The sequence below is a fragment of the Anabas testudineus genome, chromosome 9 (genome assembly GCF_900324465.2).
Source record: "Anabas testudineus chromosome 9, fAnaTes1.2, whole genome shotgun sequence".
Lineage (NCBI taxonomy): Eukaryota > Metazoa > Chordata > Actinopteri > Anabantiformes > Anabantidae > Anabas > Anabas testudineus.
In genome coordinates this window covers 16,438,956-16,450,693 of record NC_046618.1, presented here as the reverse complement: position 1 = coordinate 16,450,693, position 11,738 = coordinate 16,438,956, and the positions used below count along the sequence as shown (strand labels likewise).

General features: G+C 42.3%; 2 protein-coding genes across 2 annotated transcripts; one reads left to right on the top strand and one right to left on the bottom strand.

The window, feature by feature from the left end:
• Nucleotide 1: 1 nt before the first annotated feature.
• Nucleotides 2-4,711, bottom strand: znf367 (zinc finger protein 367). Its single transcript, XM_026343504.1, has 5 exons — nt 4,170-4,711; nt 3,140-3,290; nt 2,748-2,867; nt 2,240-2,378; nt 2-2,138 (listed from the first exon to the last, which is right to left on the bottom strand). Exons 1-5 carry the CDS (start codon nt 4,446-4,448, stop codon nt 1,892-1,894), a joined length of 936 nt encoding a protein of 311 aa, XP_026199289.1. The 5' UTR covers nt 4,449-4,711; the 3' UTR covers nt 2-1,891.
• Nucleotides 4,712-8,073: 3,362 nt separating this feature from the next.
• On the top strand, nt 8,074-11,653 carry LOC113150800 (intracellular hyaluronan-binding protein 4-like). The gene is made up of 9 exons (XM_026343502.1): nt 8,074-8,191; nt 8,299-8,536; nt 9,147-9,264; nt 9,688-9,828; nt 9,921-9,992; nt 10,146-10,226; nt 10,500-10,674; nt 10,855-11,043; nt 11,380-11,653. The coding sequence occupies exons 2-9, from the start codon at nt 8,305-8,307 to the stop codon at nt 11,443-11,445; spliced, it is 1,074 nt and encodes a 357-aa protein (XP_026199287.1). The 5' UTR covers nt 8,074-8,191; nt 8,299-8,304; the 3' UTR covers nt 11,446-11,653.
• Nucleotides 11,654-11,738: the final 85 nt, after the last annotated feature.

Here is an 11,738-nt window from a genome sequence, read left to right as displayed (position 1 = left end):
GTTCTAGGTCTGGTTCAGTGAATGTTTATTGAAAACCAACAATTAGATAACAGTATGGACAGCCTGTCAAAGAAAATGTGTAATAAAATGTCTACCAAGCAAGCGGGATCACTCTATTTACGTCACAAACGTGAAAACTGATGGAGCATGTTAGCAGTGGGAAAAGTACTGAAGTACTACAATTCAACTTCAAAAAGCTCTTTGTAAATTGTGCACACTCGATAGTCTAACACACACAACGTGAATATATTAAACGCCATAATCTTTTCAGACCACAAAAGAAACTAAGGGTTAGAAATGCTTTGAAATATAGTATAACTGGGTACAATAAGTCATTTGGTGTTTTGATTATCAACATTTAACTTCCAGTTTCACCTCAACTCAATTTTATGTCATTAAGCAAATTCAGACATCACAGATAGTGACAGAGTGACAGGTTGCTGGTGCTGGAAGCACAGGGCAGTTATGAGAGGCGACATACAGTGTTGAAGGATGTAGTGTTGATTTAAGAAAAGAAAAAAAAAAAACTAACAAACAAATAAAACAAAAAACCCAGCACTACACAAACCAGTTTATGAAAAACAGGTGCCATAAAAGTAACCTAATCTTCAGTGCATTGCAAGCTTAATCCAAGACTCAAAAGTAAGTGTAAGTGCTTCTTCAAAATCAGTGGGATGTCTCAATATAAGCAACAATTGGGGCTATTTTAGGTGAAGTTCCCTTTATACATTAAACGCTCTCAAAAAATGAACAAAATGTCAGTCTGAAGAAAAGTATGGTGAAATACAAATAATCTAGTTTACACTTGTCTCATTTCTTGGTCTGACACCTTTTAATATAAAAGATGGCTCGCATCAGTTGTAAAACATTTCCTGTCCGACTGGAAAAAGTATTTTTTTTTGCCTGCAGTATATCTGAACAGTTGCTGCTGTTAAAAAATGTAAATTAAAAAAAAAAAAAAAAACAACTGACCTTTTGAATGTGTAAAACTGAATCAACTGAATCTAGAAAATAGTAGCTGGATGGATCAGGATATATTTCTCCCACACTTGTGTAATAATGTCAGACAAGTGCATTTACTGAAACAAGTGGCAAATGTGTAAAGGTTTTAGGAAAAGCTTATGCCCGACCTGACCAGTCATCTGGATTAGGCTTGCAATAATCACCTCTCATTCACATGTAAAATGTCAAATGTCAAACACGTCCAGCTCCCTTGACTGTGTCTAAGTTCATTCACCTTTGCTCACCACTTCTTAGAGAATTACATCAGTGAGGCTAAAATTATCGAAACCTTTCTCAGTTCGTTTCCACTACCGCTACTGTCTGTGCCAGCGGCATTGTGCTTACAACACTAGAGATGAAACCTGGGAGCGTGGCGAGAGGCTGTCTGACAGTCAGATAGCGACTTAACATTTCCTATGTTTGACCACACCCTGCATCATTCTGTCCATCTGAGCTTAATCCATATATACATCAGTCATACACACTCTTACACTCACAATATACTTAAAAACTCGTTACCATCAAAGTGCAAACAAAACAAATTAAAAACATAATAGGTACTCTTTCCTTGCCTTTAGAAGACAGAAGAGAGAGAGACATTCTTCATATAATCAAATCTACAATTATAGCAGCCTAAAAGATAAAATAGAAGCTGAATAAGGTGCTTTAGCTTGTGCCTTCCTGGTGCTGTGGATGGGGATGGGTGGGGACGATACCATCCTTAACACTGATCTCAGCTCTTTTCACAACTGAACAAACAAAACTAGTCATTGATCTGTGTCTGTGAACGATTCTTTTTAGCTACAGCACAAACTGCAGGAAGGCGGTTTGGGACTGGAGATATGAGGATCAAGGAACGGGAGTCCGGGATCAGGAAGTGGGTGGGTGTTCAGGCAGACAGGTTGTTAGCCAGCTCGATGAGAGCCAGAGCACCATGGAGACGCTCTCGTTGCTCCTGTAGGCGGCGCTTGGCGGCTCCTCCCTGGTTGCCCTTCTCCTCCTCTGCCATATCTTCCTCTTCATCGGACTGGAGGAACTCCATGGGATCCTGCTGCTCTTGGTCCTCTGCTCTCGCCTTGCCCTGTGGCTTCACCTTGGTGGTTGTAGGGGCACGCTGCTCACGGGTTCGCCAGTATCTGCAAGGACAGAGAAGAGTGCATAAATATACAATGTGAGCAGAAAGGCTCCGATCACCTGCTGAGAGCAACAGCATGTCCAGTCCTCTGTTTTCACTTACTTCGCCAGCCACTCTGCCACAGCCTTATTGTCCACAGACTGGGCCTTCTCCAGGCCTTCCTTTGGTTCCTCCCTCTTCAGACGGGAGAAAGGATGCTTGGGGCAGTGACGGTTGGCATGTGTGAATCGATTGCCACATCCTGCAGAGAAAGCAACATGTGTGAGAAAGAAATGTGTGACCTGTGTACTGCCGTGAAAACACATTAATACAACAAAATAGCACACATAAATACATCTCACTACATAGCATCGATTCTGATCGGGCATACTTTATAAATATAATTATAAACACAGTCACACTGTCCACTTTCGTTGTGTTTCTCTGGTACTTTCCAAACACTTCTAATAGAACATGGCCAGTTAAGCTCCAGTGAGTTACGCTAACTGAACACTGGAAAGTACCTAAAAGTGTCAAAAAGTTACAAGGTCACAAACTATGACATTGTTGCCTGGCAAAAAAAACAAAACGACAACAATGTTTAGTATTCATCTACAATTTTTTTACCAACCTTTCTCTGAGCAGACGAAGGGTTTTTCCCCAGTGTGTAGCCGCTGGTGCGTCTTCAGCTGACCACTCTGGACAAACGCCTTCCCACAATTTGGGTAGTCACATAGATAGGGCCGCTCACCTGGGGGGGTTAAAAGATTATCGTTAAGACGCTGCACTGTTATCGATACACACGTGCGTAACATCAGTCACACTACTGTCTTCATGTCTATGTCTCTTCTTATTTACCATGCTACTGATTGGTTATTGTCTACATGACCTTCTCTGTTTCAGGTAATGTGAGAAAGTAAATCATACTGTTAATACACCCCCACCCTTTTGTTACATTATAGTAGGCCAATACATTACACCTTTCATTCATTAGCAATCCACCCAGCTTGTTGCCCCGCTCACCTGTGTGTGTCCTCTTATGAGCCTGGAGAGACTTCTCCCGGGGAAACACTCGGTTGCAGATGTTACAGCGGATACGGCTGGATGAGGTCTCCCCCTCGCTTATCAACTCCCGCACAGTGTCAGCTCGTGGACGGCCTCGGCGGATACCATCCTGACAGCAGGGATACACAGTGTTTACATTGGCCCAGTGAACACAATAAGATCAAATTTTTCTATCAGCAAAACAGCAACAAGAAGAAAGATTACTATATCCAAGGTCTAATTTGTCAAATGAGTACAAAATGCTTTCATACTTTCAGGATCCAATATGTTTAGGGTATATTACTCAAGTTCAGTGTATTTTAATTCATTCTGACAGATCGTTTATTACACACTATATGTGCTTCTGCTTGAGAAATAGCACAGTACAGTGCACAGTAGTTTTACCAGCGATCACATCGATCACATTTCCTCTGATGAGCTCACGTGTTACACTGTAGCACGTTTTTTTTTATTTTTTTCTTTCCCGATCAGAATTTATTCACATCCGGTTACATTTTTGGCGCGCTGCTCCACGTCATGTGTGAGCAGCTGCTCCACATCCAGGAAGTAAGTGGGGTTTAAAATCCACTAGGCTACACCCTAATGCGCGGGCGATTTTTTAAATGACTCTTCATCTCATCTCAGCCTCATGCTAACGTTGAGTCCAAACATAAGTGTGCCACTATATAAGTAGTGCTATTATAACACATTAACAGCTATTTGTCTCTAGAGTGTAATAAACCTCTATGACGACTCGGGGTGGACTGGTCAATCATCATACATACAGTCTAACATCCGAGGCCTGCTGTGATTAATAGTAGTTATAACTACTAATGTATGCGTATACACACACAGTTCCTATTAATTACAAATGATGTAACTAAAGGAGACTTGTAGCCTTTCAGTACAGCAACCACAAGAAGATCCTAAGTTTAGGATCGATCTGTACACTTTGCACTACTTTCATTCCAGGCTCTACTCTATTTAACTACTAGAATAAACTTTATACCTTGATCTGGTCAGGTGAGGGAGCCGTGTCTGCTTCTCTGGCCGTCTGGGTCCCGGTAGGGGACGAAGCCCCGCTCAATGAGCCCGGGCTCAGTGTCACATTGTGGGCGTTCTCCCCCCATTTCCACGGGTAGACCATGAAGTCGCTGAAACCGGGGCTGGTCGGCGTCAGAGCATCCGCCTTCCTCGGTTTGATCGGGGTGGTCTTGATGACGGACACCAAAACCCTTTTGGGCGACTCGTCGCAGAAAATAACATGCGGGTGCTTGTTGTCGGCCATTGTATGAGTGTCAGAATCGCAGCGTTAGCCGCAAACGACAGTAAAACTGAAATAAAAAAAGTTTTCAGTCGACTTGCTAATTAAAAAAAACAAAAAAAAATAGCGAGAAGTAGCGCGCCTTTTCAATCTGGAGTGAATATGTCCTTCATTTCCAAAGAGGAACTAGGAAAGAAAACCAATGTCGGATCTCCTCTTTGCTACAAAGTATCCTCAGAGGACACAGTGAGACCTGAACGAGGCGCTGAGTGTCCTTCTGGGCGCAGCAGGTCGTCCGAATGACTGTGTGCGCCCACTGTAGCGTCGTCCCGCGTTGCAAAATCGCGCCCGAGCAGCTCATTGACCAATCGGCTTCCTGGATTTAATCCCACGTGCCCTAATCAGCCAATAGCGGCATGCACATGGAACAATCTAGCAAGGCTTCCAGGCCAATGTTGCGCGACAGAGAGGCTGGTGCGCGCAGCGATTGGCCGAGACGTTTTCGTCCAATGAGATTTAAACACTCGACGCGCTCTTGCACGCCGACATCGAGATTAGCCAATCAAGACGAGCAGAGCTCACGTCGCAACCAATCAGAGAGAAGGGCGGTTAAATTTTTTTTTGCAGCGCACAGGAGCAGATGGCTCGTTCCCGCGCTGAGGAGTCTGTTTATGTTATTACACCTTTCGGTCAGTTTAAAGGGAAAGGAAATGGTGGCCCAGAGGCGCCAAAATTGCGTAATGATCACCTAAACAAAGGGTGTAGTGTGTGAAGGAACAGGAATAGAAACTGATCGTTATTTGAAAATGTCCTTATGCGTGAAATCGGTGTAATCTGGTAAAAACAATAAGAACAAAACAACATTTAACCAAATAATCTTTCTCTGTTTCAAATAAAATGAATCAACACAGACAGCATCAATCACATTTATGATTTATTAGGGCTGTAGCTGCTGCTTACATTACAGTCCTGATTTATTTTGAATTAATCGTTGAAAATGTTAATAACTTTACATTTCTTGTATATGATGTCTTGTTTGTTTTACTGTTATAACCCCAAGACATTCGGTTTAGCATCATGCGTGACCAAGAAAAGCATCATCTCCTCACATGTGAAAATTTCAAGAAGTTTGATGCTGATGTTTAGCTTAAACATTTGTAAAACAGGTGTTTCATTGTTAAAATAGATAGAAGCTGAAACCAATTGGCCATTTTTGGTCAACTCAAACTAATTAGGATTTCATTGTAATGTAGGTGTGCTCTCCACATGCACTCATATATGTATAATTGACAGCAGCCATAGCATCCTGTGACCTCTGCATCCAGTACATCCAGTAAACCCCTCTGCACTGACACTGCAGACTTTGTGCTCCTACCAATAGGTGAAGCTGTTTCACTATAATACCAGGCTGCTGGTGAGTCTGACAGATGAATTAGATTTCATGTAGGCTGATCTGATACTGAGAACTAACCGGATCACAGTATGATCATATATGCACATTTCTAATGTTATTTTATACATATAAGTTGGATGATTAGGTTGTGTCTGAAGCAAATATTTAGATAGAGTACAGTTCAGTGCACGCTGTAATACTAGGCTTTAATAGAATATCTTCAGATTGTGCCATGACATAAAAACTAAAGCTATTTAATGAGCACTTAAATCAAAAACAGATAACTTTAGTATATATCTCATCTTTTATGTAAATAGGGTAGCCAAAGTATAAGAAAAAACATTTCATTAAAGCATTCCAACACAACTCTGCCACCTACGCTGACCTTGGTAATAAATATATAGTATAATCATCACTTTTATGAGAGGTTTAACTTAGACTTTCAACTTTTTCCCTTTAAGTCAGCTTCTTTGTATGTTTTATACTTTTTCTGATTCTGATAAGGTATCTGTCTAAGCTAAGAGACAAATAGATGTTTCTCTGTGAGCCTCGGAGTGATGGGAGTCCCCCCTCAGCACAATTTTTAGTCCTCAAACATATAATTCCCACAGGCCACTCACTAAAGTCTCCTGTCTCAGATAATTATGTTTTTTTAGAAATAGGATTTACGGTTTTGCCAGAAACAGTTTCTTATTGAGAGGTCCGATTCGCTTTAAACTGCTGTGACTCAGCACTTCAGTTAGCCGGTTTCTGTTAGCATTTCCTTGCTAACAACACACAGCTGAATCAGATCGTGTGATCAGAGGGGTGACCACCAACCAAGAGGTCAGGGGTTCGATCCCCAGCTTATCTGTACCCCCCTCAACCCCCATACACAAGGACATAGTCTGCTTGTGACTGGTTAATTAGGATTAGTAAATAATACTGTGTGACTGTTAATTAACAGTTCCTACTTCCTCCCTTTCAGAATAAAAGCACCAATTAAATTTACTTGCTTAAATGGCTAAATTAAATATTGAGATTTCTGCTTCTGACTGGTTAATTACGATTAGTAAATTATATTGTGGCCTCTGTAGTCAGAACCAGCTGGAGCTCAACACGCTCAAGACTGTGGAGATGACAGTGGACTTTAGGAAGAATTGCCTGCCCCCCCCCTGAGACAGCTCAGGAAGTTCAGTCTGCCCCAGGAGCTGCTGACCATGTTCTATACCGCCATCATCCAGTCTGTCCTCTGCACCTCCATCACTGTGTGGTTTGGTTCAGCCACCAAGCAGGACAGGCACAGACTGCAGCAGTGATCCGGTCAGCAGAGAAGATCATTGGGACTGAGCTTCCTTCCATCCAACACCTGTACCGGTCCAGACTCAGAAAACGGGCTGTCAGTATCACTGCTGACCCCACACACCCTGCACACAAACTGTTCAAGCTCCTCCCCTCTGGCAGGCGCCACAGAGCTATAGCCACCAGAACCACCAGACACAGAGTCAGCTTCTTCCCCCAGGCTGCGTCTGAGCTGAACTGTCCCATCCCATAAAGCAAGGACACCATGTGATATAGTGTGCTGTACATGATGTGAATAATTGCAATTAAGTATGTAAGTAATTAATGTTTCATGCAACCAGAGGGTACAAATAACGGAGTCAGACCATATCCAATTTCTTGCTTGTCCTGTGCAAACTTGGCCAATAAAGCTGATTCTGATTTTGTGTGACTGAGTAATTAACAGTTCCTACTTCCTCCCTTTCAAAATAAATGAAAAAAAAATATATATATATATATTTTTTCCTCTTTTTCTGCCATATATTTTTGGCCTCACCTCTGTCCATCTGTTTTATTCTATGTGAACTCTTTATTATGGTCAACGCTTTGTGAATTTCTTTTTTTTTACTTTGACAGCTTTTTCCTTTTGTTTTCCTTTGCGTCTTTTTGGCAGCAGATCAGCTCTTTTTCAGAAATAGCTTTCTTTATGGTATAGTAGCCTATCTATATATAGTTCAATTTCTATATATTCACTTTAATTTTTCCAATGCCATTTCTTTTGCTCTAAAATAAAAACGATCGCATCCCTGAATGTCACACAGTCATTTGTCGAGGTTAAATAGTAACTTGGACTCCCTGTGCCAACTGGAGCAGCCCGTCCTGACTGAGCAGAGAATAAACCTCCAGCATTTGCAGAGGACTTGAGCCACGTCTACGTCATAAATATTGATTGGTGATTGGCCTATTGATGAGCTGAGGGGCGTGGCCTCGCCGCTCCCCACACCTGCAAACATTTAAAAGTGTGGAGACGCTGCTGCGCGCATGTGATGGATGTTCACTCGGGAACTAAAGCGCCGTCTGCAGCTCCTTTCTGCTGAACCTGGACAGGAAAACGGTGGAGTCCTGACTTGTATTTGTGCAGTTTATCGTTTTAAATATATATATATATGCATTATCAGGGGAGCAGCTTTTCAATCCTGCCCTTCTGCTCATCGTACACAGGCTAAAATGCTGCCGGACGCCTTCGGCTGCGCGGTGGCGAACAGGTTCGGGGATCTTCTGGATGACGACGCAGACCCTTTCGACTTGATCAACGAAGTGGAAACGGAGAAGGAGAAAAAGAAAAAGAAGAAGAAGGACGAGGAGGACAAGAAAGGCAAGCCGAAGAGACTTGGCCAGAAGGAAACCCAGAAGGACAGACGCGTCCCCGTTGCCTCGGACGTTCAAGAGCCAGCTCCAGGTGAGCCGCACGCGTTTGGCTGCGTTGTCAGACGCGCCGAACGCAAAACGTTTCTGGCTGATGCTACCATTTCTAGATTGGACAGTCCAGCCAAGAGTTAGCTCAGGCATTGTCAGCTACTGATTGTGCACGGTCAGCAGGGCTGTGGAGCACATGGGCATGCTGTCAGGATGGGTTCCCACTGAGCTGTGTTGACTCACTGTCCCACATTCTCCTAATTAAGTGGTCTGTAAGATTCCTTCATTATTAACTCGCATTACGCATCTCACGGAGGAACTGAGGGCTACCTTTGGCTTCAGATTTCTGTTGAGTTGAATCTTGAACAGGAGGTATAATGGGCTCCCAAAAGTGACATGAGTTCTCAAGCCAACAAATCTGGTCGACATGCACCTTCTAACTGTAATCATCATCATCATCATCATCATCATCAATTACAACTGTGTGGTTTGTTGTTACATGTGATCATTTTTATATTGTTGTACTCAACTGAGGTTGGTTACTGCAGAGTTCAGACTTGATCTGTGTGGGACTTGTTAAGCGGACAGAAAATGTTTTATTAGCATTGTTGAAACACGGTTGATGAATTCACTACCTCACTTTCTGGTTCCAGTCCGTAAGCAGCAGCAGCAGCAGCACCAGCAGCAGCAGCCACCACCACAACCACGTACTGCCACTGGGGAGCGTAGACCCAAGAAAGAAGAGTACCCACAGGAGTTTTCCATTCCTAAGTATGTTATAAAAGTTTTCAACAGAGTGCTGCATTATAATTTCCACATTCTGCAAATGTCCATTGAACACACAGTTTCAATAAGACACTACTTTAATGCAGAATGGGAATTTCCACCTGAGTTTCCATCATTTGAAACAAGCCTGCAGCCTTCTGAAAGACATGATATTCATCCCTTTAACATTAAAGTTAATGATTAAATTAAAACAACTTTTATTGCTCAAGAAAAGTTGACCATTAGCTTCTTAATTTTATGTTGGTTAACATTTAATTATTCACAATTTTAAACTTTAAATGTTACTTGTTTGTTAAAATCCTAGGGTAAGTAAGACACACAAGCACTAACTGGAACTATACTATGCAGGAACAGCTGGGTTTAAAAAGTATGTGCTGCCATAAGAATGAAATGCGACCTTTTCCCCAGGCCATCCTATACTGCAGAGTCTGACTTCAGGGCCAGAGGAGGGGTCAGAGGAAGGAGAGGAGCAAGAGGTGGTGGATACACAAGAAGCTCTGACAACTTCAACCTGAGGGGCAAGAGAGAATATGATCGACACAATGGAACGTAAGCATTATTGTTCTTATAGCAGTCCATTTAAAAAATGTTGATCTCCTCTCATAATCGTGTATTGACAACTTCTCCAACATCTGTTGTAGAGGCATCTCCCCTGAGGAAAAGAGAGGAGGCAGGGGACCCTGGAACTGGGGCTGTGTTGAAGAAGCTGCAAGGTGAATGAACTCTGGTTAACAACAGCTCTTGTGCTGGGCGTCTGTCGTATCTGTAGTGCTTTGGTGCAAAGCAGCAGCATCCATATGTGTTAATCCCTCTACACTTTGGTGCAATACACACCCTTTCTTTCTGTCTGTGCCTCTTTTGTGAAGTGAATTAATGGAGGTGACTGCTGATGCTTCAGTCAAATCGGAGGACTCCCAAATGCCTGTAGATGAAGAGAATATAAATCGGTGAGTGACAGAGGGGCACATCATGTGTTAAGATTGGTGACTGAGCAAAGTCAAAACTTTCTGCCTTAAATCAAGGGGTCCAATATGACATTCAAATGTCATCTCTTCAAATGTCTTCAAGTGGAGTAGCAGCAGTGATGCATTTAATTTCACTGGCTCCCAATGTTTTTTCCTGTAACTGAAGAATCTCTTTATTTAATCTAGTGTCGTACTAAATTACAATGTTATAGGTAAAATTAAGTGGATTGATAGATTTACTGGCAAATATGATAGCTCAATGGAAGAGGAGGACGGAGAGATGGTGGTCCAGGTTGCCATGGAGATGACTCTGGATGAGTGGAAGGCTCTGCAGGAGATAAGTCGTCCCAAGGCGGAGTTTAATATCCGCAAAGCCGAGAACAAAATTCCCTCCAAAGCCAAGGTCATTCACCAGTCGAAGCACGTGGAGGTGAGGACGTTTGAACTTTATGGAAACTGTCATTACTTGCATTACTTCAGCAATATTGTAAGCGTCCTCTTACAGTGATGTTTCAATGTAACATGCTTATTCAAATCTAAAACGTGTAAACTAGGCAACTGGGTTTATTATCTCTTATATATTTTATTTAATGTTTTCCTCTCTTTTCAGAACATCAAGGGCACTGTGGAGGACATGGAGGATGAAGGCAATTTTCTCCGTAGGTCTGTGAATGACATCACCTCCCTTCTGGACATAAACTTTGGGAGTCTTGGACGTCCGAGTCGTGGGGGTCGGGGAAGAGGAGCACAAGGTGGTTTGACAAGTCGCCCAGAGAGAGCCAAACCCATATTGGAAAGGGTAGGTTCTCATCTCTCGGGTGAAGCTAAGGATGGATTCATATTGGCTTCAAAAAGTGGGACCATTAGGAACAATAGAGGACATAGAGAATAGAGGAACAATTAAAAATAAAGTTTTGTACCACTCACTGCAGATAAACGTGAACTTGTTCGCTATCTGCGTTTAAGACGGAGATTTTCTTTGGTTATTGGTAAAGAAACTACACGTGCACACCCACATGACTAACCACTAGAAAGCCATTAAATAAGCAAAATGTAATGAAGATAATTTACCAGCCAGAGCAGAAAGTTCTATTAACATTAACATCAATTGTATAATGTTTTGTTTTGCTATTAGGAAGATGAGCTGGCTCCAAACCCAGATGACCCAGAAGACTTCCCAGCTCTATCAACAGGAAGATGATTGAATACACTTGTCTTCATTTACCTCCCGTGGGGATAACTGGTTGCACTTAATTAACACTTGCTGGAAAAGTTTTCATGTTTCTCCTGTTAGGGTTTGGGGTTTTATTGTACCCGATTTATTTTCTGTTGCACTGAAGACACTGTTCTACATTTCACTTGTTGAGAATAAATGCTTTTGCAAGTTTACCTTGAACCTGTATTCTGAAGTAAATAACTGGCTCAGTACTGTTGTTTTTGTAATGTAACGTGCTCTGCAAGACAGGATAATGTCTTATTTGGCATAAAGACAGT